At 39.6% G+C, this 22,239-nt stretch overlaps 2 protein-coding genes across 2 annotated transcripts in view; both read left to right on the top strand.

The window, feature by feature from the left end:
- The window catches only part of ACTR2 (actin related protein 2), a 43,762-nt gene that overhangs the window by 4,349 nt on the left and 17,174 nt on the right, over nucleotides 1–22,239 (top strand). Inside the window, 4 exon segments of the mRNA NM_001133479.1 lie at nucleotides 7,978–8,088; nucleotides 14,654–14,869; nucleotides 19,153–19,225; nucleotides 21,871–22,007. Coding sequence (NP_001126951.1) covers nucleotides 7,978–8,088; nucleotides 14,654–14,869; nucleotides 19,153–19,225; nucleotides 21,871–22,007 — 537 coding nt within the window.
- Nucleotides 1,749–2,977, top strand: LOC100443580 (large ribosomal subunit protein uL13-like). The gene has a single exon (XM_054548132.2). The coding sequence runs from the start codon at nucleotides 2,334–2,336 to the stop codon at nucleotides 2,943–2,945; it is 612 nt and encodes a 203-aa protein (XP_054404107.1). The 5' UTR covers nucleotides 1,749–2,333; the 3' UTR covers nucleotides 2,946–2,977.

Below are 22,239 nucleotides of genomic sequence, written 5' to 3'. Positions count from 1 at the left end.
CCCAGGCCCCTGGTGTTATGTGTCTTGTTACCAGACTAGGGTGATTTCATCAGCATTGAGTTAGATTACCAACAAAATGAAGGTTTCCCCAGTGCTTGCTATGTTGCTGGCACAGTGCGTAATAAGGTCCAGTCGTACAGAGAAGCTTATAGTGCTAGAATAATTGCATTTGCATTTATGTAATTGACATTTGTAGTTGATTGTGGCCTGCTTTATCAGGCTTATGCTACTTTATATGTTGAATTTAGGAGTGTTTGAAACAGAAACAAACCAAAACCAAATTTGGTTTCATCTTGCAAAATGCTTTGGGATAAGTAGAATAAATATTTTGGTGGCCTAAGATCAGAACAGTCACTGTGCAGTTAACTTACTAAATAACATCAGTACCATGAGATAAAATTAGTAAGGGGAAAATAAATATTAAATAAGCCCAAATGGGGCTTTATAAATCTCAGGTTATTATTTTTTTGAAGAGAAAAAAATGTACTTTTAGAGCAGATGTAGATAGAATTTTTCATTTTTGCTTGAAAGAACATTATACTGTTCATATTCTTACCATTTGATGACTCAGTGGGAAGTAAGGGAACTAGTTTAAACCACACTGCTATGAAGAGGAAACTATATATGGTAAAATCTATTTCTTAAACACAGCCTTACTGCACACAATGAAAGAACGAAGTCACCACGTCTTAAAATGATTGACATGGGGGAGGAATTTCAAGGATTAAGATGATACCGATGATACCAAATGATAGTTTAGAAAAGAATGTTTTCTTTGTATTTTATCACATCATGGTTTAGATTTTTTTTTTTTTTTTTTAGACGGAGTCTTGCTCCGTTGCCTAGGCTGGAGTGCAGTGGCGTGATCTTGGCTTACTGCAGCCTCCATCTCCCGGGTTCAAGCAATTCTCCTGCCTCAGCCTCCCCAGTAGCTGGGATCACAGGTGCGCACCACCATGCCTGGCTAATTTTTGTATTTTTGGTAGAGATGGGGTTTCTCCATGTTGGTCAGGCTGGTCTCCAACTCCTGACATCAGGTGATCTGCCCCCCTCAGCCTCCCAAAGTGCTGGGATTATAGACGTGAGCACTGTGCCCGGCCTAGATTTTTTTTTAATACTGATTATTATTATTATCTGCAGAAGTAATCAGATTGTCAGTTTTATATTATTGAAAAATTGGGGCCAGGCACAGTGGCTGATGCCTATAATCCCAGCACTTTGGGAGGTAAAGGTGGGAGGATTGCTTGAGGCTGGGAGTTCAAGACCAGCCTGAGCAACAGCGAGACCCCTGTCTCTACAAAAAATAATATAGTTTTAAAATTATAATTTTTATTTTTACTGCTTCTTGCAGAGCAGGACTACCTCATAGGCAGTGTGCCCAGAGTAGCCAGTATAATTTTTTTTAAAAATTATTTTATTTTATTATTGTTTTTGAGACAGAGTCTCACTCTGTCACCCAGGCTGGAGTGTATTCAGCCGAGTGTAATCTCGGCTCACTGCTACCTCCGCCTCCCAGGTTCAAGTGATTCTTCTGCCCCAGCCTCCTGAGGAGCTGGGATTACAGGCGTGTACCACCATGCCCAGCCAATTTTGTAGTTGTAGTAGAGATTGGGTTTCACCATATTGGCCAGGCTGGTTTCGAACTCCTGACCTCAAATGATCCTCCTGCCTTGGCCTCCTAAAGTGCTGGGATTACAGGTGTGAGCCCCCACACTCAGCCTTTTTTTTTTTTTTTTTTTTTTTCTGACAGGGTCTCACTCTGTTGCCTAGGCTGGAGTGCAGTGGTACAATCGTGGCTCAAGGCTCAATGTAGCCTCGACCTCCCTGGGCTCAGGTGATCCTCCCACCTCAGCCTCCCGAGTTTCTGGGGCTACAGGTGTGTGTCACCATGCCTGGCTAATTTTTGTATTTTTTGTAGAAACGGGGTTTTGCTCTGTAGCTTCAGGCTGGTCTCGAACTTCTAGGCCCAAGCAGTCCACCCACTTTGGCTTGCTACAGTGCCGAGATTACAGGTGTGAGCCACCATTCCCAGCCAATTATTTTAGTTCTTGTTATTGTAACTGTTAATGTTTTCACATTTGAAGTAATGTGAAATAGTGCAATTTTTGCTATCTTGATGGATTAATATATACCCTGTATGAAGGCTGGTGCTGAATTCTAATAAGTGATTAACAATCTTTAATTTGAATAAAAAGCCTTTTTTTTTGTTAAACAATAATAGTAGGTTTACAGTTGTTTTTATAGTTTCAGGGATTTCAGTTTTTGTCTTCTAACTTGGGAAATGTTTGTTGCTTAAAATATACTCACAAGATTTTCCCAAGCGGCTGCCGAAGATGGCGGAGGTGCAGGTCCTGGTGCTTGATGGTCGAGGCCATCTCCTGGGCCGCCTGGCGGCCATCGTGGCTAAACAGGTACTGCTGGGCCGGAAGGTGGTGATCGTACGCTGCGAAGGCATCAACATTTCTGGCAATTTCTACAGAAACAAGCTGAAGTACCTGGCTTTCCTCCGCAAGCGGATGAACACCAACCCTTCCCGAGGTCCCTACCACTTCCGGACCCCCAGCCGCATCTTCTGGCGGACCGTGCGAGGTATGCTGCCCCACAAGACCAAGCGAGGCCAGGCCGCTCTGGACCGTCTCAGGGTGTTTGACGGCATCCCACCGCCCTACCACAAGAAAAAGCGGATGGTGGTTCCTGCTGCCCTCAAGGTTGTGCGTCTTAAGCCTACCAGAAAGTTTGCCTATCTGGGGCGCCTGGCTCATGAGGTTGGCTGGAAGTACCAGGCAGTGACAGCCACCCTGGAGGAGAAGAGGAAAGAGAAAGCCAAGATCCACTACCGGAAGAAGAAACAGCTCATGAGGCTACGGAAACAGGCCGAGAAGAACGTGGAGAAGAAAATTGACAAATACACAGAGGTCCTCAAGACCCACGGACTCCTGGTCTGAGCCCAATAAAGACTGTTAATTCCTCAAAAAAATATATATATATACTCACAGGAATGTTAAGATACAAACTACCCATCTGAACGATTATAATCGGAAGACTTTGAGTGATGTGATTATTTGCCACTTTGCCATGTTGTGTGTCCAGTGTGTAGCTCTGAAGGAGATGGGAGACGTGTCAACCTTAGCAGCCTCTTCCCTGCACTAGGATTAGACCTAGGCTCCATCCCAGGCTCCTCCTGCCACCTCCAGCTTCTCTTACGATTTCTCACTTAGTAAACTTATTTATTTACATTCAGCATGCCAAAAACGAACCTTACAAACTGGTAGATTCTCTTTTCGTTCATTCAATTATTTTTTTGAGATAATTTTTACCCATATAAGTGAGCATTTTCATCCTGATAAATGGATACTTTTGACTATATCTGTTTATTACTTGGAGGTAGGCATAATAATTTAATATCAAAATAGTATTTAATTCCCATATTTGAGATATTTGTGTAAATTATGACTGACATTAGGCTGGTGATCATGACAGATGTTATACAGAAATGTGGGAACAATTGGGATAATGATGAGAACAGATTCTCTTCCATATCATTTAAGTTTGTATCAAGTAAACTGGAGTTTGACTTAAAAGAGAGTTTGTGATTTGGGAGAGAAGAGTGTGTGAGAGGTGTGTGTGTGTGTGTGTGTGTGTGTGTGTGTGTGTGTGTGTGTGTGTATGTTTTAGTTTGAAAACACTAAAAAATACCAGATGTTATTATTTTCCTCTGAAGTAATTTTTCCTCCAAGTCTTAGGTCACATTATTTAAGAAGACATTGAGAAAAAATGAACTAGTACTCCTGAATTCTGTTCATTTTAAGGGTGGGAAGTGTATTCCAGTTCATCACTATCAACCACTGCCAAGGGGAAGTAGCTGTAAGCAAGTGGGTTATCTATTGCATATGCTATCATATCATGCTAACTTCTGCCTTAAAAAGTAATCCAGCCTGGGTGCCATGGCTCACGCCTGTAATCCCAGCACTTTGGGAGGCTGAGGCGAGCGGATCACGAGGTCAGGAGATTGAGACCATCCTGACCAACTTGGTGAAACCCCTTCTCTACTAAAAATACAAAAATTAGCCAGGTGCAGTGGCAAGCGCCTGTAATCCCAGCTACTCAGGAGGCTGAGGCAGGAGAATCGCTTGAACCCGGGAGGCAGAGGTTGCAATGAGCCGAGATCACGCCACTGCACTCCAGCCTGGACGACTGAGTGAAACTCAGTCTCAATAAAATAAAATAGAATAAAATAATCCAAAAGAATTGTATAATACTTTTAGAAATGGATAGCTGTACCTGAAAAATGCCCTTACCTTGGTGGCAAAAACTAAGACTAGGTTTTGTGGGCTTGTAAGAAGACATCTACATAGTATGTTTTATGTAGTTTCTATTAATAAAATGTAAACGAGGTGAAAGGATAGGAATTGAGGTGGCATTGGGAGTGTGAACTTTCCTCATTTCAGACAAATTTTTCATAAAAGCTTTAATCTGATTGTCATGACTCTAACATACTTGAAAAAACTCTGTTTTGAAAAGACTAAGTGGGGCCAGGTGCGGTGGCTCATGCCTGTAAGCCCCAGGCTGGTGGATTACATGAGGTCAGGAGTTAGAGACCAGCCTGGCCAACATGGTGAAACCCCCTCTCTACTAAAAATGCAAAAATTAGCTGGGCATGGTGGCAGGCGCCTGTAGTCCCAGCTACTTGGGAGGCTGAGGCAGAATTGCTGGAACCTAGGAGGCAGAGGTTGCAGTGAGCTGCGATGATGTCACTGCACTCCAGCCTGGGTGACAGAGCGAGACTCCATCTCAAAAAAAAAAAAGACAAGTGAAATTCTGGATGGCAGAATGTCCTAGGCTATTTATAATTAAATGTGGTTCATCAACGTCATCTCCAACAGGACTGCTGTAGAGATCTTTGAAAATATCAAATTTTTGTTTTGGAGAGCTACATAAGATCTTGCTAAGTTTTACCGCATTAAACAAAAGAGTTTCTTGTAGATAGTAGCTTTCTTTTGTTGTTGGTTTTTTGTTTGTTTGTTTGTTTGTTTTTTGAGACAGGGTCTCATTCTGTTGCCCAGGCTGGAGTGCAGTGGCGTGATCTCAGCTCACTGCAACCTCCGCCTCCCAGGTTCAAGTGATTCTCATACCTCAGCCTCCCAAGCAACTGGGATTACAGGCATGCACCACCATACCTGGCTAATTTTTGTTAGTTTTAGTAGAGATGGGTTTCCATCATGTTGGTCAGGCTGATCTCAAACTTCTGGCCTCAGGTGATTCAAGTGACGTACATAGTAGCTTTCTATCAAGAGGTACATTGCTATTTTTTGTCTACCTTTGTTTTATTACTGTCATGTATCACATTCAGGTACTATTTTTCATTCTTAATTCTAAGAATGTGTGGTGCCTGGAGCCATAGAAAAACAGACTTTTTCTGAATATTAAATATATTTAAAAATAATCATGGTGTCATACTGTTAAGTCAACAGCAAAACTTTTAATATTTATTGATCATTTACTGTGTACCTATTATGTGCCAGATGCTGTTCTAGGCAGTTGGAATTCATCAGTAAACACAGTGTAGCTAACATTAAATAAATGCTTGTTAAAGAGGGTGCAGACTATGATTACATTTCCTTTCTTATATAGCTTCCTCCTCCCACCCTGAAATTTTTGCCCTTTCCTTGCAATGTCTGCCCTTACTAAATAGACTATTATTTATTTTTTATATGTTTTTTGAGACAGGGTCTCACATGATCACGGCAGCCTTGACCTTCCAGGCTCATGTGATCCTCCCACCTCAGTCTCCGGAGTAGCTGGGACTATAGCACATGCCACAATGCTTGGCCAATTTTTAAGTTTTTTGTAGTTTTTTTTGGGGGGGAATCTTGCCATGTTGCCCATACTGGTCTCGAGCTTCTGGGCTCAAGTGATCTACCTGCCTAAGCCTCCCAAAGTGCTGGAATTACAGGTGTGAGCCACTGGGCCCAGCGTAAACAGACTATACAAGAATTTGTAACTGCCAGGCACAGTGGCTCACGCCTGTAATCCCAGCAACTCAGGAGGCTGAGACAGGAGGATCACTGGAGGCCAGGAGTTCCAGACCAGCCCGTGCAACATAGTGAGACCCCATCTCTACAAAAAATTTTAAAACTTACGCTGGGCATGGTGGCTCACTCCTGTAATCCCAGCACTTGGGAGGCCAAGGCAGGTGGACCACTTGAGATCAGGAGTTTGAGGACAACATGGTGAAACCCCGTCTCTACTAAAAATAAAAAGAATTACCTGGGCGTGGTGAGGTACACCTGTAGTCCCAGCTACTCAGAAGGCTGAGGCACGAGAATCACTTGAACCCGTGGAGGGGGCGGTGGGGGCCAAGGTTGCAATGATCTGAGATGGAGCCACTGCACTCCAGCCTGGGTGACAGAGTGAGACTCTGTCTCAAAAAATAATAATGAAAATAAAAACTTATTCAGGCCTGGTGGCACATACCTGTAGTCCCAGCTACTTGTGAGGCTGAGGTGGGAGCATCACTTGAGCCTAGCAGTTAGAGGCCACGGTGAGCTGCAGTAGTGCCACTGCATTCCAGCCTAGGCAACATATAAGACCCCAACTCTAAATTTTAAATATTTTTTAAATTAAAAAAGTATTAAAAGCTCTTGATTCTCTCAAGTTTTACTGTAGTTAAATCCTGTAGAATATCAGTTTCTTATGTATAAAATGGAAGTTTTATCACAATGATATGTTCTCCTTGAAGCAGTACACAGAGAATGAAATTATGTTACCTGGTATTACTAAATAAATTTATCTAAATATAAAAATGTAAATAGGGCCAGGCGCAGTGGCTCACGCCTGTAATCCCAGCACTTTGGGAGGCTGAGGCAGGCCGATCACCTGAGGTCAGGAGTTCGAGACCAGCATGGCCAACATGGTGAAACCCTGTCTCTACTAAAAATGCGAAAATTAGCTGGGCGTGGTGGCAGGTGCCTGTAATCCCAGCTACTTGGGAGGCTAAGGCAGGAGAATTGCTTGGACCCGGGAGGCAGAGGTTGCAGTGAGCTGAGATCACGCCACTGCACTCCAGCCTAGGCGACAAGAGTGAAACTCCGTCTCAAACAAATAAAAGCCAAAAATGCCTAATAAATGTTTCTTTTCATAATATGGTGATACTAGTTTAAATGACACTTGGTTTTCCCATTTTGGAAAATGACATTGTCTAAGCAATTTGCCCAAAATAAATGAAAGTCTGCTTTAGAATTGAAGCTTTAGTTCTGTTCATTTTCTCACATTTCTCTTTCTAAAAATACTTAGCATTTGGCCAGGCACGGTGGCTCACGCCTGTAATCCCAGCACTTTGGGACGCTGAGGCAGGCGGATCACCTGAGGTCAGGAGTTTGAGACCAGCCTGACCAACATGGAGAAATCCCATCTCTACTAAAAATACAAAATTAGCTGGGCTTAGTGGCGCATGCCTGTAATCCCAGCTACTCAGGAGGCTGAGGCAGGAGAATCACTTGAACCCAGGAGGCGGAGGTTGCAGTGAGCTGAGATCGTGCCATTGCACTTCTGCCTGGGCAAAAAGAGTGAAACTCCGTCTCAAAACAAAAACAAAAAAAACCTTAGCATTTGTTCAGAGAATTTGTCCATGCCACAGATACTTCTGGAGTGAGCACTGTGTGCCAGGAGCTCTGTTAGGTATCGGATTCCAGCACGAACTGCTCAGCTTAGCTCCCTGCTCTTGTGAGGCTTTTGCTCTAGTGAGGGAGCGTAGGCACTAATTTAGCAGTAAATAAACATGAACCGTGGAAGTAGACAATGCCATGAAAGAAGTAAAAAGGAGGTGTTGCGGTAGCTTGAGTGGCTACTTCAGGTGGACTGAAAGCACCAAAAGTTTAAAATGTTATATAAATGCAAAGTGGTATTTTTCAGATGCTGTCTTAAAATATAGTAAATATCCTGATGCTAACCCACTTTTATTTTACTGTTTCATTCCAGTTTGTGAAGTGTGGATATGCAGGCTCTAACTTTCCAGAACACATCTTCCCAGCTTTGGTTGGAAGACCTATTATCAGATCAACCACCAAAGTGGGAAACATTGAAATCAAGGTAATATTTTATTTATTGATAAATGATAATCAAGACATGTGAGGTGTTCTTATAAAAGTAGTTTAACAGTTCTTTTAAGTAGTTTTAAAATATGTTGCCATGAAAAGCAAAGGGGAGGACAGAAGTTCTCATATTTTTAATTTATATCAACACCTGAACAGGGGCACAAAAATTGAAGTTAATTTCATCTGATTTTGTTTATGTATGGCTTGATGCCATTACTCTTTGGAGTAAGATACTTAAGTTTATTACATTAATGTGAAACGCTGTGTTAGTGACTTAAGTCCTATTACATAATATAATTTTTAAAAGAAATCGGCCTGGTATTTTTATGTCTTTCAATTCCATATATTTGTCATTGTATGTGAGTGTCTCTTTGGCACCTTAGACTTTTTCTTTTCATGTTTTTATGGCCTGATCCCTCTACTTTTTTATATAGCCATTTAGGAAAACACAGGGTGTAAATCTCATTGATTCCTCTTTTCATTAATATAACTTATTTCCATAATGTGCAGAAGGAAGCCATTCAAGCCTTTATTTGGCCTTGCATTATGTATCTTACCATAAAGAGGAAGGAAAGTTTTCATTGCCTACTCACTGTATTTAAGATAAAAGACTACATGAAAAGACGATAGATTTTTCTCCCATATTAAAGGGATCAGAAGTCAAGTAGGAGTTAACAATATTTGAGAAGAAAGAGAACAGTGAGAGGACAGTAGTCACCAGTTGGCTTTAAGTTCTTCAGGTGACTGAGGGATCAAGTTATACAGAATGCTGTAGAATTTAGGGTCTTTTTTAGTGAATTATTTGTGAACATGCTAGCATTGTTGGTCCTATCTGGATAGTCTTTAGCAAGCCTTCAGTGTAAGGTTATGAGTCATTTGAAATATGCATTAGGGCGTATCTCTTTGGGACATTTGTTTTATGTAGGAAGGTGGTAATAGGTGGTAGAGATTTGCTATGTAGCCTTCTGCTTTTGGGATAGAGAGTTGAGTTACACAACGAATAAAAATACAAGCAGAAACTTGGGTTCTGTGTTAGTTTTTTTTTTTAAGAGTTAAAGTAACGAGTTTTTCTGGCCTCTCCTGTTAACAAAAAAAATGGGACACTCAATGTAAGTCTTTCCTTTTTAAGGAGCTTTTGGAATATTTGTGGGATTCCTTACTTGCTTATTGTGAACTCCTTTCATTCTGAATGAATTCTATCTTAAATGAACTTTGACTGGAAATTAGCTAATAATAGTGATAAGGATAAACTGTTTAATGAAGTCGAAGGCTATACTTTTTATTCAGTGTCAGGTTTTTAAAGAATGGCTTTTTTATATACTGGACAGTAAAATTTTTGAGGTATGAAGAAATATCATGTATAGCCATAAATTTATTTTCCAACATAGGCACAAATAACTACACATCTCTTCATGCCCACTTTCTTCATTTTTAAGGCCAAGTGATAGAAATCAAATTTGTCAATATGCTAATAAAACATTTTTGCCAAGGAATTCCCTAGCAGCATTTGCTTGTATGGTTTGTCATTCTGTATTCTATTGGCTCAATTCTGTTCACTTTGTGCAATCTTGTAAGCTTATCAAGTTAAATTGTTCTTCGAGTAGAAAACAGCAAAAGATACCTGTGTCAAATAAATTTAACTTGAACACTAGAGCTTGGAAAAACAACCCTGAGCTATCTAACTCTCTGCCTACTCAGCTAGACCTTTGCTGTTATCATTTATTTTTCTTAATTAAAGTTCTTAAATTCAGTAATGAATTAAAGAAGCTTACTTTTTGGAATTCCTGTGCTTAGTATTTTGACTTATACTTTTTGTGTCTTGTTAGCTAAAATGTGATAGACTAAAAAATGGAAATTTAAATCGTTTAATGAGTTAATTTGCATTCAGGAATAACTGTCCATGTTAATTTGGCCCTAATTATTAACTCCATTAAATATAGTAGTACTGCATCTGACCTCAACCTAATTGTCTCTATTGCTTGTATGTTTAAACATTTCAGTGAGGATTTTATTTAGGCCTTTTCTGACTCTTACTTCTACCTTCTCTCTCTTCACCTTTCTTGACCCGTTGAAGTAGAATAACAAAAAGATGGTAAGTGAGGTTACACACATGCTCTGTTTGTTTTCCACTTTTGCTTGATGGGACAGTAGTTGTTGTTTTGTGTCCCTTTAGTATTGGGGAGGGGGGGTTATTCCATATTTTTATTTTAAGTACTTTGATTTTTAACCTTTTTCATTGCTTCAATTTGATAGCAACTAATTAAGTCCTATACTTTCCTGATTGCGTACAATGGACCAAACAAGAACTAATTACTAACATAGTTTTGAATTGTTTTCCTTGTTTTTCTTGTAGATGAATGTTATAATTAAAATGGAATGTGTTGTGCATAATATTAGAAACCAAATGGCTTTATATAGGATATGTGTGATCCAGAAAATTCAAGTGAAGTTGTTACATTTGAATAAATTCACTTTATTGACCAGTATTAAATTGAACATTGACTGTCATAGCCTGTATATATATTTGCATCTAGTATGGTATCATATGTGTACTTAATAAACTGAGTAAAATTTTAATATGTAAATAAACCATAGATAGAAAAAGAGAATTCTTTCCATATCATCCTTACTGATGGGCAGATTTCACAACGTTATCTGAGGATAAATAAGAAAAAGGTAAAGCTTTTCTATAAACAACAGATATCCCCCCCAAATAAATAACATTGTGCAGTGCGTTTTTCTTTACAACTATAAGCTTGCTGGGCTTATCTCAGACATTTAACTCTTTCATTGTATTTTTCTGTGATAGTCTAAGTGCTTCTGTAGTAGATACTTTTCAAGTTTGTTTTTAATATTGTTTGTAAGAATCTCTGACAAAAATCAGGCACTTCTAACATATATTTTAACTAGTAATAGTAACTTTGTGAAGTTTTCTTTTGAATAAACAAAAACATTTAAAAGACGAAATTTATCCTAAATAAAAGATCATACATTTGTGTTAATATTCTAATGAGATTAAGAAAAGGGTGTGCTTGCTGGGCACGGTGGCTTGTGCCTGTAATCTCAGCACTTTGGGAGGCCCAGGTGGGTGGATCACAAGGTCACGAGGTCACGAGTTCAAAACCAGCCTGATGAACATGGTGAAGCCCCATCTCTACTAAAAATACAAAAATTAGCCAGATGTGGTGGTGTGTGCCTGTAATTCCAGCTACTCAGGAGACTGAGGCAGGAGAATCGCTTGAACCCGGGAGGCAGAGGTTGCAGTGAGCCAAGAACATGCTACTGCGCTCCAGCCTGGGCAAAAGTGAGACTCCATCTCAAAAGAAAAGAAAAGGAAAGAGTGTGCTTGTAGAGAACAGTGTAGGCTCATTTTAACAGAAGTTTTTGACCGAGTGAGGTGGTTCATGCCTGTAATTCCAGCACTTTGGCAGGACGAGGTGGGAGGGTAGCTTGAGCCCAGGAGTTCAAGACCAGTCTGGGCAACATGGCAAGACCCTGTCTCTACAGAAAGTTTTTTAAAAAGTAACCAGGCATAGTGATATGTGCCTCCCAAGCTACTTGGGAGGTTAAGGCAGGAGTATTGCTTGAGCCCAGAAGCTTGAGGCTGCAGTGGGTGATGACAGGGCCACTGCACTCCAGCCTGGGTGACAGAGCAAAACCCTGCCTCTATTAGTTAATTGAACAAACAAACAAATGTTTTCAGTGGAATTTTCTTCTAGGAATTTAATTGTGCTTTTGAACTTGAGTTTACTCTGTATTCTAATTTGAGGTGACATTGTTCAAAATGATTCTTGGCAAATATAATCCCTACTACCCACTTTTCATGAATTATAAATACCTTTGAAACAGCATCTCAGTTACTGTGATTTTTTTCATTGTTTCAGATAGGTGATGTTCAGTGGTGGGGCAGGTGGTTAAAACCTAAGGTCTGATCTGATCACTTATAACTTGGTTCTGAGTGATGAAAGCAAGTTATATAACACTTAGTAGGATTTTTTGATTAAAATTTTAGATATGAAAATTTTTTAATTGGATAGCTTGAATAGTCAAACTTTGTGCTTCTTAAATAAGTGAATACTCCATTTTAAATGTCCTGTTTGTTCTGAGGAAGGTAAGGATCCTCAATTCCAAACATTTCTTTCAGTTAATCCTTTGTAGTATGTGTGGTCCTAGAAGTAGATACATGAGGCATTTATTTAGAGTTGGCATTGGGTCATGTAAATGTAAGCCCCTATTCGTACATTAAATAAAAAGTAAATTTCTGTTGAAATCAGATCAGACTTATTTCAAATTGGTTGAAATAATACTGATTATATTATCTAATTATCTAATCTGTTATCTTGTACAACACAAAAAAAGACGTAGAGGAAAGTTAGTAACAAAAATAGTATATATAATTACAGGTATAGATTTCCCCCCTAACATTTTATTAAGCAGTATTAAGAAAATGTAGCAATATTGAAATGATTTTACAATGAAACTTGTATATCCATCACCTAGATTCTGACATTAATATATATCATACTGATTTATTACATATCTGTTCATCTATTCATTCATCAGTGCATCTTGTTTTTTGATGGATTTCAAAGTAAGTTGCAGATACCAGTATACTTCTCCCTGAGTAGTTCAATGTGTGCATGTTATTAACTAGAATTCACAAATACAGATTTTTAGTTTTGCGTATTCCTCATAGAAGAATCTAAACGGTTGGGTGTGGTGACTCATGCCTATAATCCTAGCACTTTGGGAGGCTGAGGTGGGCAGATCCCTTGAGCCCAGGAGTTCAAGACCAGCCTGGGCAACATGATGAAACCCTGTCTCTACTAAAAATACAAGAATTAGCTGGGCATGTAGCCTGTAGTCCCAGCTACTCGGGAGGCTGAGGTGGGAGGATCACCTGAGCCTGGGGAGGTTGAGGTTGTGGTAAGCCATAATGGCACCACTGCACTCCAGCTTGGGTGACAGAGTGAGACCCCATCTCAAAAAAAAAGGAGTCTAAACATTTAATATTTCAGAAATTTGAGTAATAAGTTAGTTATGGTAAATGAGCTTCGTAAGAAATTGCAACAGAAATTTTTACTGAACATTTCTAGCATCTGTTTTTAACTTTGTTATACTTTTTGATGTTGCTTTTAGTGGATTTTCTAGAAAGCTGTTTGTTTTTTTGTTAGAGTCCTCATCTTGGTTTCATCTCTGATATTTTCTTTTTCTTTTTTAATTTAAAACTCATATATTTTTAAGCCTTCGTTTTAAAACATCTCATGTTGGCCAGGTGCGGTGGCTCCTGCTTGTAATCCCAACACTTTGGGAGGCCGAGATGGGTGAATCACTTGAGGTCAGGAGTTTGAGACCAGCTTGGCCAACATGGTGAAACCCCATCTCTGCTAAAAATACAAAAATTAGCCGGGCGTGGTGGCAGGTGCCTGTAATCCCGGCTACTCAGGAGGCTGAGGCAGGAGAATCGCTTGAACCTGGGAGGCGGAGGTTGTAGTGAGCTGAGATCACGCCACTGCACTCTCGCCTGGGCAGTAGAGCAAGACTCAGTCTCAAAAAAATAATTTCGTGTTAATTTTGTTGCTTCTGTTTTTTTTGTCTCTCCATAATTAAAACTTAACGTATTGTAGCAAATATCTACTTCTGATACTAGTTTTTTTAATTGAATTTATCAACATATGTAGAAATTAATATTATTTAACATCTTGACTAGCTGTTTTCTAAAAATAAGTCTAAATGCTAGGACATCCTTACTTATTATATATACAAAATGTGACTATCAAATGTGGGTCATCTTAAGTATGCTCTCATTGGAGACAAGACTTGTGAGTATTATGCTTCATGTGTGATGGTGTAGTTTTCCAATATACTTTAAGATTGAAAATGTTGCTCAGGAGACAGTGTTAAAGGATGGGTTATTTGCCTATATCTTAATTTTTTATAACTCTACAAATCCTCATTCACCTTGGTGAGGCGTATGTAGAAACAGTTTAAATTCTTATTCAGGCATATGTAGATAGAAGTTTGTGCTATTTATAAGTTAGTTGGTGTATGTATGCATTATTATAGAGTAATAAAGAATCATTTTATTTTTTGCTTCTTTCATTATGCTTTATAATACTTACATTTATCATTTTGATATTTAGTGCAAAGAAATGTGCTGCATGCATTGAGCATTTTTCTACAAGTTTTTTTCCCCCCTGATGTGCTATTTCACATATCACAGGCCTTATTTTTTGAACAATTGAGCAAAAGAAACAGATGAAACCTCATACAAAACCCTCCAAAATATGAAAATGTGGGGTTTATTTGTGCTAATGCTCTTCTTTTGGAAACATTTGTGTTAAAGGTAAGGTCAATTTATTGATTTAAACCACATTGTATGTAAAAATTTATTATCCATGATTAAACTTTCTAAGACATTGTTCTTGATAGAAAAGATTTTCTAACTTGTGGAATAAAAATTTATTTTGCAAGTGTCAGAAAGATTAAAATTAATTATTCCCAAGTTTTCTTAAATATTATGCAAGACTTTGATCTACAGCTTTGACATAATTTTCTAGGATCTTATGGTTGGTGATGAGGCAAGTGAATTACGATCAATGTTAGAAGTTAACTACCCTATGGAAAATGGCATAGTACGAAATTGGGATGACATGAAACACCTGTGGGACTACACATTTGGACCAGAGAAACTTAATATAGATACCAGAAATTGTAAAATCTTACTCACAGAACCTCCTATGAACCCAACCAAAAACAGAGAGAAGATTGTAGAGGTGAGTTTTTATGCAGGATATGCATATGTGTATTTCTGTGATATTATGTTAAATCAAAAATTTTCTTACTGTTGCTATGGATAAAGAGAATAAAAATAATTGTTTTCCTTCAGATCTTATTAAGTATCTACTATATGCTAGTCATTCTAAGTAGGGAAGTAGGATAGATCAGTAAACAAAAAATCCTACTGCCATGGAGTGTATATATTCTAACAGGGAAAAACAGACCAAAAAAATTAGGTTTTTAATTTAGTGAGTTAATTAAGTTAATTAAGTTTTTATGGAGGAGCCAGCAGAAGGAGATTGAAAAGGGTAATACAATAAGCAGTTACAGAGTTAATTAAATGGTTTGTTAGAAGGTGAGCAATCCAGTTGACCCAAGAGCAATGCAGGGGTTAGGGGCACCAACCCTCCCTACTCACGTGCAAACTTAACTGCCCCCCAAAATACTTAACTTCTAATAGCCTACTGTTGACCAGAAGAAGCCTTACCAATAACATAATATGTATTATATACTATATTCTTACAATAAAGTAAGCTAGAGGAAATGCTGTTAAGAAAATCATGGCCGGGCGCGATGGCTCATGCCTGTAATCTCAGCACTTTGGGAGGCGGAGGCGGGCGGATCACGAGGTCAGGAGATCGAGACCATCCTGGCTAACACAGTGAAACCCCGTCTCTACTAAAAATACAAAAAATTAGCCGGGCATGGTGGCGGGAGCCTGTAGTCCCAGCTACTCAGGAGGCTGAGGCAGGAGAATGGCGTGAACCTGTGAGGCGGAGCTTGCAGTGAGTGGAGATCGCGCCACTGCACTCCAGCCTGGGCAACAGAGCGAGACTCCATCTGAAAAAAAAAAAAAAAAATCATAAGAGAAAATACATTTACTATACCTTAAATGGATGTGGGTCATCGTAAAGATCTTCATCCTCATTGTCTTCACGCTGACGAAGAAGAGGAGGGGTTGGTCTTGCTGTCTCGGGTGGCACAGACAGAAGAGGTGGAAGGGGAGGCAGGAAAGATTTATTGACAAAAATCGTGTATAAGTGGACCTGTGTGGTTCAAACTTGTTATTCAAGGGTCAGCTGTAGATGCTAAAGGCAAAATAAATCAGGTTAATGGGGAGTGGGAGGTTGTAATTGTACATAGGTTGTGAGAAGGTGATGTTTAAACAGACAGGGTAAGTGAGTTAGCCAGGATATATAGGAGAATGGTATTCCAGATAAAGGGAGTAGCCAGTGTAAAGGTCTTCAGTTAGGAACAAGCCTGGTATATTAAAGAATAAGCAAGGAAGCCAGTGTGGTTGAGGAGAGAGCAGCAGAAGATGAGGTCGAATAAGTAATATTGGTGCCTTGTAGGCTCTAATTAGGAATTGGGCGACTGGATGTGGTGGCTCACGCCTGTAATCCCAGCACTTTGGGAGGCCGAGGCGGGCGGATCACGAGGTCAAGAGTTCGAGACCAGCCTGACCGACATAGTGAAACCCCATCTCTACTAAAAATACAAAAATTAGCTGGGCGTAGTGGCGCGTGCCTGTAATCCCAGCTACTTGGGAGGCTGGGGTAGGAGAATCGCTTGAACCCAGGAGGTGGAGGTTGCAGTGAGCCGAGATCACACCACTGCATTGCAGCCTGGGCAACAGGGTGAGACTCAGTCTCAAAAAAAAAAAAGGGAATTGGGCTTTTACTCTGGGTAAAATATGGGGCTGTTACAGGAAAGGGAGATGCTCAGATTTAGATTTCTCTGTTGTGAGTATCCCACAAGGAGGCAAAGATAGAGGAGTTGGAGACTTTTTCAGTCATTTAAGCAAAAGATAATGATGGTTAGGATTGAAGTAGTAGTAGTAGAGATAGTGAGAAATTACCAGATTATAGGTCTATTTTGAAGGTAGGGCTGTAAATGATATGGTTCAACAAAGAAGAGAGGGTGGACAGTGGTGAAAAGGTCAAGGACCAGAGAGATAGGAGGAGCCAGCAGGAGATTGAAAACGCTAATGAGGCTGGGCTAGGTGGCTCCCAGCACTTTGGGAGGCCAAGGCGGGTGGATCACTTGAGACTAGGAATTGGAGACCAGCCTGGCCAACATGGCAAAACTCCGTTTCTACTAAAAACACAAAATTAGCTGGGCATAGTGGTGCACGCCTGTACCCCTCAGCTACGCAGGAGGCTGAGGCAGGAGAATTGCTTGAACCCAGGAGGTGGAGGTTGCAGTGAGCTGAGATTACCCCACTGCACTCCAGCCTGAGCGACAGAGTGAGACTCTGTCTCGAAAAAAGAAAAAGAAAAAAAAAAGCTAATGAAATAATGAAATAAGCAGTTACAGAGGAAAGAGAGAGCAAGAGAGCTATGATCCTCATAGTTTAAATAAGTAATTTTTCAAGGTTCTTCTATTTTTGTATATATGAAGTAGAAATTTAATAACTTCTGTAGCTTTCCAGTTACTATTTAATGTACATATTTTGTTTATGAATATGTTTAAATATTTTGATAGAAATTTTTGAAAGGGTTTAGAAGAAAATGTTGTTAGACAGTATTTTTAAAGCCTGTATTAAAACTCAATTTTTGTATTAAGTGTTTTGAAAATCTAAGATCATCGTTTTAAAGAATCCATATGATTTCTTATGGCTTATATTTTAATATTCTTATTTGTTTATGACTACAAATATGTCTGTGACTGATAGTGTCCTACCTTAATCTCATTAACATGCTTTCACATTGCTATGTGCATATATATGATCATTTTTCCATTTTCATCCCTGTGGAGGTGGAATAAAGGATGATGGAATAAAATACTATTCAGACTATCTTAATTGCTTAATTGATGAGTATGTGTTTCAGAGTTGTAGAATTTAAATTCTGTGTAATTTTCATTGTGGTCAGTTGTAAAATTTCTAAATATTTAGATATTCAGAGTGATAGACAACCCTACCAGTCAAGGCGTACTCAGTCTAGATCACCAAAAAAAAATCATGCAGGATGTTCCCAGCTGACCTGGGCTACAGAGAATGAACATGTGTGTGACCAGTGAGGGCACAAAGGAAACAACTCCTCCTTCCAGGATAGTTCATTTGGAGGTTGTAATTACAGTCTTGATTCAAGTAGGGACTGGGCTCAGCAGCTAAGCCATTTTTGTATCTTCCAGCAATCAGGAATTAACCATTGATTTTTGTCTTTGCCATGCCATTTTACTGGGTTTTTTTTTTCTTTCTTTCTTTCTTTTAATTTTTAAGCTGCTCAGGGTAGACAGAGCTACACTCTTGGCCTAGATTGAGGGAGGGGGTACGAGGCTCTGTAAAGCAATTTCTATATTTTGTCTTTGAATTAAAAGATATTTCCCGGCCGGGTGTGGTGGCTCACGCCTGTAATCCCAGCACTTTGGGAGGCCGAGGCAAGCGGATCATGAGGTCAGGAGATCGAGACCATCCTGGCTAACATAATGAAACCCCGTCTCTACTAAAAATACAAAAATTTAGCCGGGTGTGGTGGTGTACGCCTGTAGTCCCAGCTACTCGGGAGGCTGAGGCAGGAGAATGGCGTGAACCAGGGAGGCGGAGGTTGCAGTGAGCCGAGATGGCACCACTGCACTCCAGCCTGGGAGACAGAGCAAGACTCCATCTCAAAAAAGAAAAAAAGATATTTCCCTGGCTGGATGCGGTGGCTGACACCTGTAATCCCAGCACTTTGGGAGGCCAAGGTGGGTGGATCACGAGGTCAGGAGTTTGAGACCAGCCTGGCCAACATAGTGAAACCCTGTCTGTACTAAAAATACAAAAATTAGCCACGCGTGGTGGTGCGTGCCTGTAGTTCCAGCTACTCAGGAGGCTGAGGCAGGAGAATCAGTTGAACCCTGGAGGTGGAGGTTGCAGTGAGCCAAGATTGCACCACTGCATTCCAGCTTGGGCAACAGAGTGAGACTTCATCTCAAAAAAAAAAAAAAAAAAAAAAAGAATTTCCCTTAAGGGACATCAATTAAGAAGGTCTTGTTCAATACAGAGAGCTTTCACACTAATTAGTCATTAACTAATACACTAAGAAATCTTTGCTTTGTCACGCTTACGAAATGCTTGGGGACTTAGTATGTATCCAGAAATCTGTCTTCAGACTTGGAGCTCTGTGGCAGCAGGACTTTAAAAGGAAATAAGAGGAGCTGATGAAAATGGAAGACTATTTCAGGTCCATTTGATTCTATTTTGGGCAATTAATTCACTCTGTGACCATGAAGAAAGCATTTGTTTATTATGTAATTTTCTGAATACCAGTTTTTTTCTTTCTGTCTGCATTTACAGGTAATGTTTGAAACTTACCAGTTTTCTGGTGTGTATGTAGCCATCCAGGCAGTTCTGACTTTGTACGCTCAAGGTAGGTGAAGCTTAACTGTTAGAAAAATCACTTCATCAGACATTTATTATGTACGTTTTATGTCAGAGAATTTGGTTTCTCAATGAGTTATAAGCCCCAGAAAACTACATTATTTATATACCACACTTTGAAATATTTTCACAGTTTTTAAAATTTGTGAAATAAGATTTTATATACATTTTTATTTGCTAAATATGTATTTAAGGTAAAAAAAAGTCTTAAAGACTTATTTTTTAAAAAATAGAATATTCTCTCTTTTAAGCTATTTTAATTTTTTTCTTTTTTTTTTTTTTTTTGAGACAGATTTTTGCTTTTGTTGCCCAGGCTGGAGTGCAATAGTGCAATCTTGGCTTACCACAACCTCCACCTCCTAGGTTCAAGTGATTTTCCTGCCTCAGCCTCCCGAGCAGTTGGGATTACAGACATGTGCCACCACACCCGGGTAATTTTGTATTTTTAGTAGATATGGGGTTTCTCCATATTGGTCAGGCTGTTCTCAAACTCCCGACCTCAGGTAATCCGCCCACCTCAGCCTCCTGAAGTGCTGGGATTACAGGCATGAGTCACCGTGCCTGGCATAGCTATTTTAATTTTTTATGCATGGAATTTGTCCCCAGAATTGGCTTGAGTTAAAAAAAGTACGCAGAGATTCAAAAAGGTAGCATAAAATCATGCCTGTCAAATATATAGTAGATTAAAAAGGAAAAGGTAAACATTTGGGAGTGCATTTCTAACTTTTGAGGTGGGTTTAATGGAGGGGACTACTTATATATTCTCTTGATATTGCCATTAGCAACTGCCTCCCTCTTTATTGGAAATAAAATATTGGCCATGTTGGGAGAGCTCTTTTTTTTTTTTTTTTTTTTAATGGTCTTATAAATTCAACAGGAACTTACTGAGAATGTCTGGGCCTGTCAGATATGTGCCAAGGAGTCTTTTAGGCACTTAAGGGGATAATCCAGTGGGAAAAGAGTGTGGCACTGGAAATGGGTCAGGTGTGTTTGGAGAAAGGCCAGTATGTGACCTGATGGAAGTGGTAGAAAATAAGGTGAGGTGAGTAGGGAGGGCTCTTTGGGAAATAAAATGTAAATTCTTGCATTAGTCAGTGTTACTGGGAGTATTTTTGAATTGATGATGGTGTGAATTCCTCTTTTTTTTTTCTTTTTGCAATGGAAAGCCTCTTCTTTTTAAAAGAGTACAACATTCAAGGGCTATATATGAGTTTTATGAGGCTTATTGCATCAAGGAAGGACAAATTATATCCACTTAAAAAGGAGGTAGTTTTAGGCCGGGTGTGGTGGCTCACACCTGTAATCCCAGCACTTTGGGAGGCCAAGGTGGGTGGATCGCGAGGTCAGGAGAGCGAGACCATCCTGACTAACACGGTGAAACCCCGTCTCTACTAAAAAAAAAATACAAAAAATTAGCTGACGTGGTGGTGTGTGCCTGTAATCCCAGCTACTTGGGAGGCTGAGGCAGGAGAATTGCTTGAACCCAGGAGGCAGAGGTTGCAGTGAGCCGAGATTGTGCCATTGCACTCCAGCCTGGGCGACAGAGTGAGACTCTGTCTCAAAAAATATATATAAATAAAAATAATAAAAAAAGTTTTTTTGACCAGGTATGGTGGCTCATGGCTGTAATCCCAGCACTTTGAGAAGCCAAGGCAGTCAAATTGCTGTATCTCCAGAGTTTGAGACCAGCCTAGGCAACATATGAGATCCCTATCTCTATAAAAAGTAAAATTAGCTGGGTATGGTTGCACACGCCTATAGTCCCAGCCACTTGAGAGGCTGAGGTAAGATGATCACTTGAGCCCAGGAGGTTGAGGAAACATGGGAAACAAAGCAGCTTCTTTGCTGTTCTTTTATTATGAGGTTTAACTGACATTGCCTTTTATTATAAGGTTTCCAGTGAATAATCAAAGTGATGCTTTGGCTAGCCACGTTTAATTTTTCTTAGATTTCTAGCTGTCTAGTATCAATAGGCATTTTTCCAGAACACACAGTATATGTTATTTGTAGTATATTCAAAACTATCTAAGTTGAAAAAAATAAAGAATTGTACAGAGCTTTAAGAACATGTTCTGCTGGGTGTGGTGGCTTACACCTGTAACCCCAAGAGTTTGAGAGGCCAAAGCGGACAGATCGCTTGAGGCCAGGAGTTCGAGACCAGCTTGGGCAACATGGCGAAACCCTGTCTCTACAAAAAAATTACAAAAATTAGCCAGGCATGGTGGCGCATGCCTGTAGTCCCAGCTACTCAGGAGGCTAAGGTGGGAGGTATGACTTGAACCCAGGAAATGAAGATTGCAGTGAGCCTAGATTGAGCCACTGTACTCCTCCAGCCTGGGTGACAGAGGCAGAACCTGTCTCAGAAAAAAAAAATCCTGTTTTTCAGTCCTCAGTCTCAGGGTCTGTTTCTTCTCATCTCCTTGGGCAGCACATAATAGTAGACTAAAAGTCTGAAAAGAGAACACTCGCTTTAATACTTATGCATTAGAAACAAACTGCAAAATAAGTAAATAATAAATTCTGGCTTCTAGTTGGTTACGTTTCTATTTTGGCTTCCCTACTGTATTTGGAACTCTGCTGGCTTTGGTTTTTCTGATTTGACTTTTTATTTAAATCCCCCTGGCTTTTATGCAGGTTTGTTGACTGGTGTAGTGGTAGACTCTGGAGATGGTGTCACTCACATTTGCCCAGTATATGAAGGCTTTTCTCTCCCTCATCTTACCAGGAGACTGGATATTGCTGGGAGAGATATAACTAGATATCTTATCAAGGTAAGTGAAAGGAAAATATCATGGAAATTAAATTTTGTAATTTGTTTACCACCTTAACACAGAATTGAATCTATCGTTTTAGGATTCCAGCAAATCTGTACCACTAGAGAAATTATCCAGTTACTTCCCTTATTTATATAAAAATTCATATAAGATTTATACACATGAAAAAAAGAAAAAGATACATTAAAAACAAGAAAAGAAGTGTACACACATGATCTCTGTATACTAA

The sequence above is a fragment of the Pongo abelii genome, chromosome 12 (assembly GCF_028885655.2).
Source record: "Pongo abelii isolate AG06213 chromosome 12, NHGRI_mPonAbe1-v2.0_pri, whole genome shotgun sequence".
Taxonomy (NCBI): Eukaryota; Metazoa; Chordata; class Mammalia; order Primates; family Hominidae; genus Pongo; species Pongo abelii.
The sequence above is the reverse complement of the archived record's forward strand: the minus strand, read 5'-3'. Positions and strand labels throughout refer to the sequence as shown.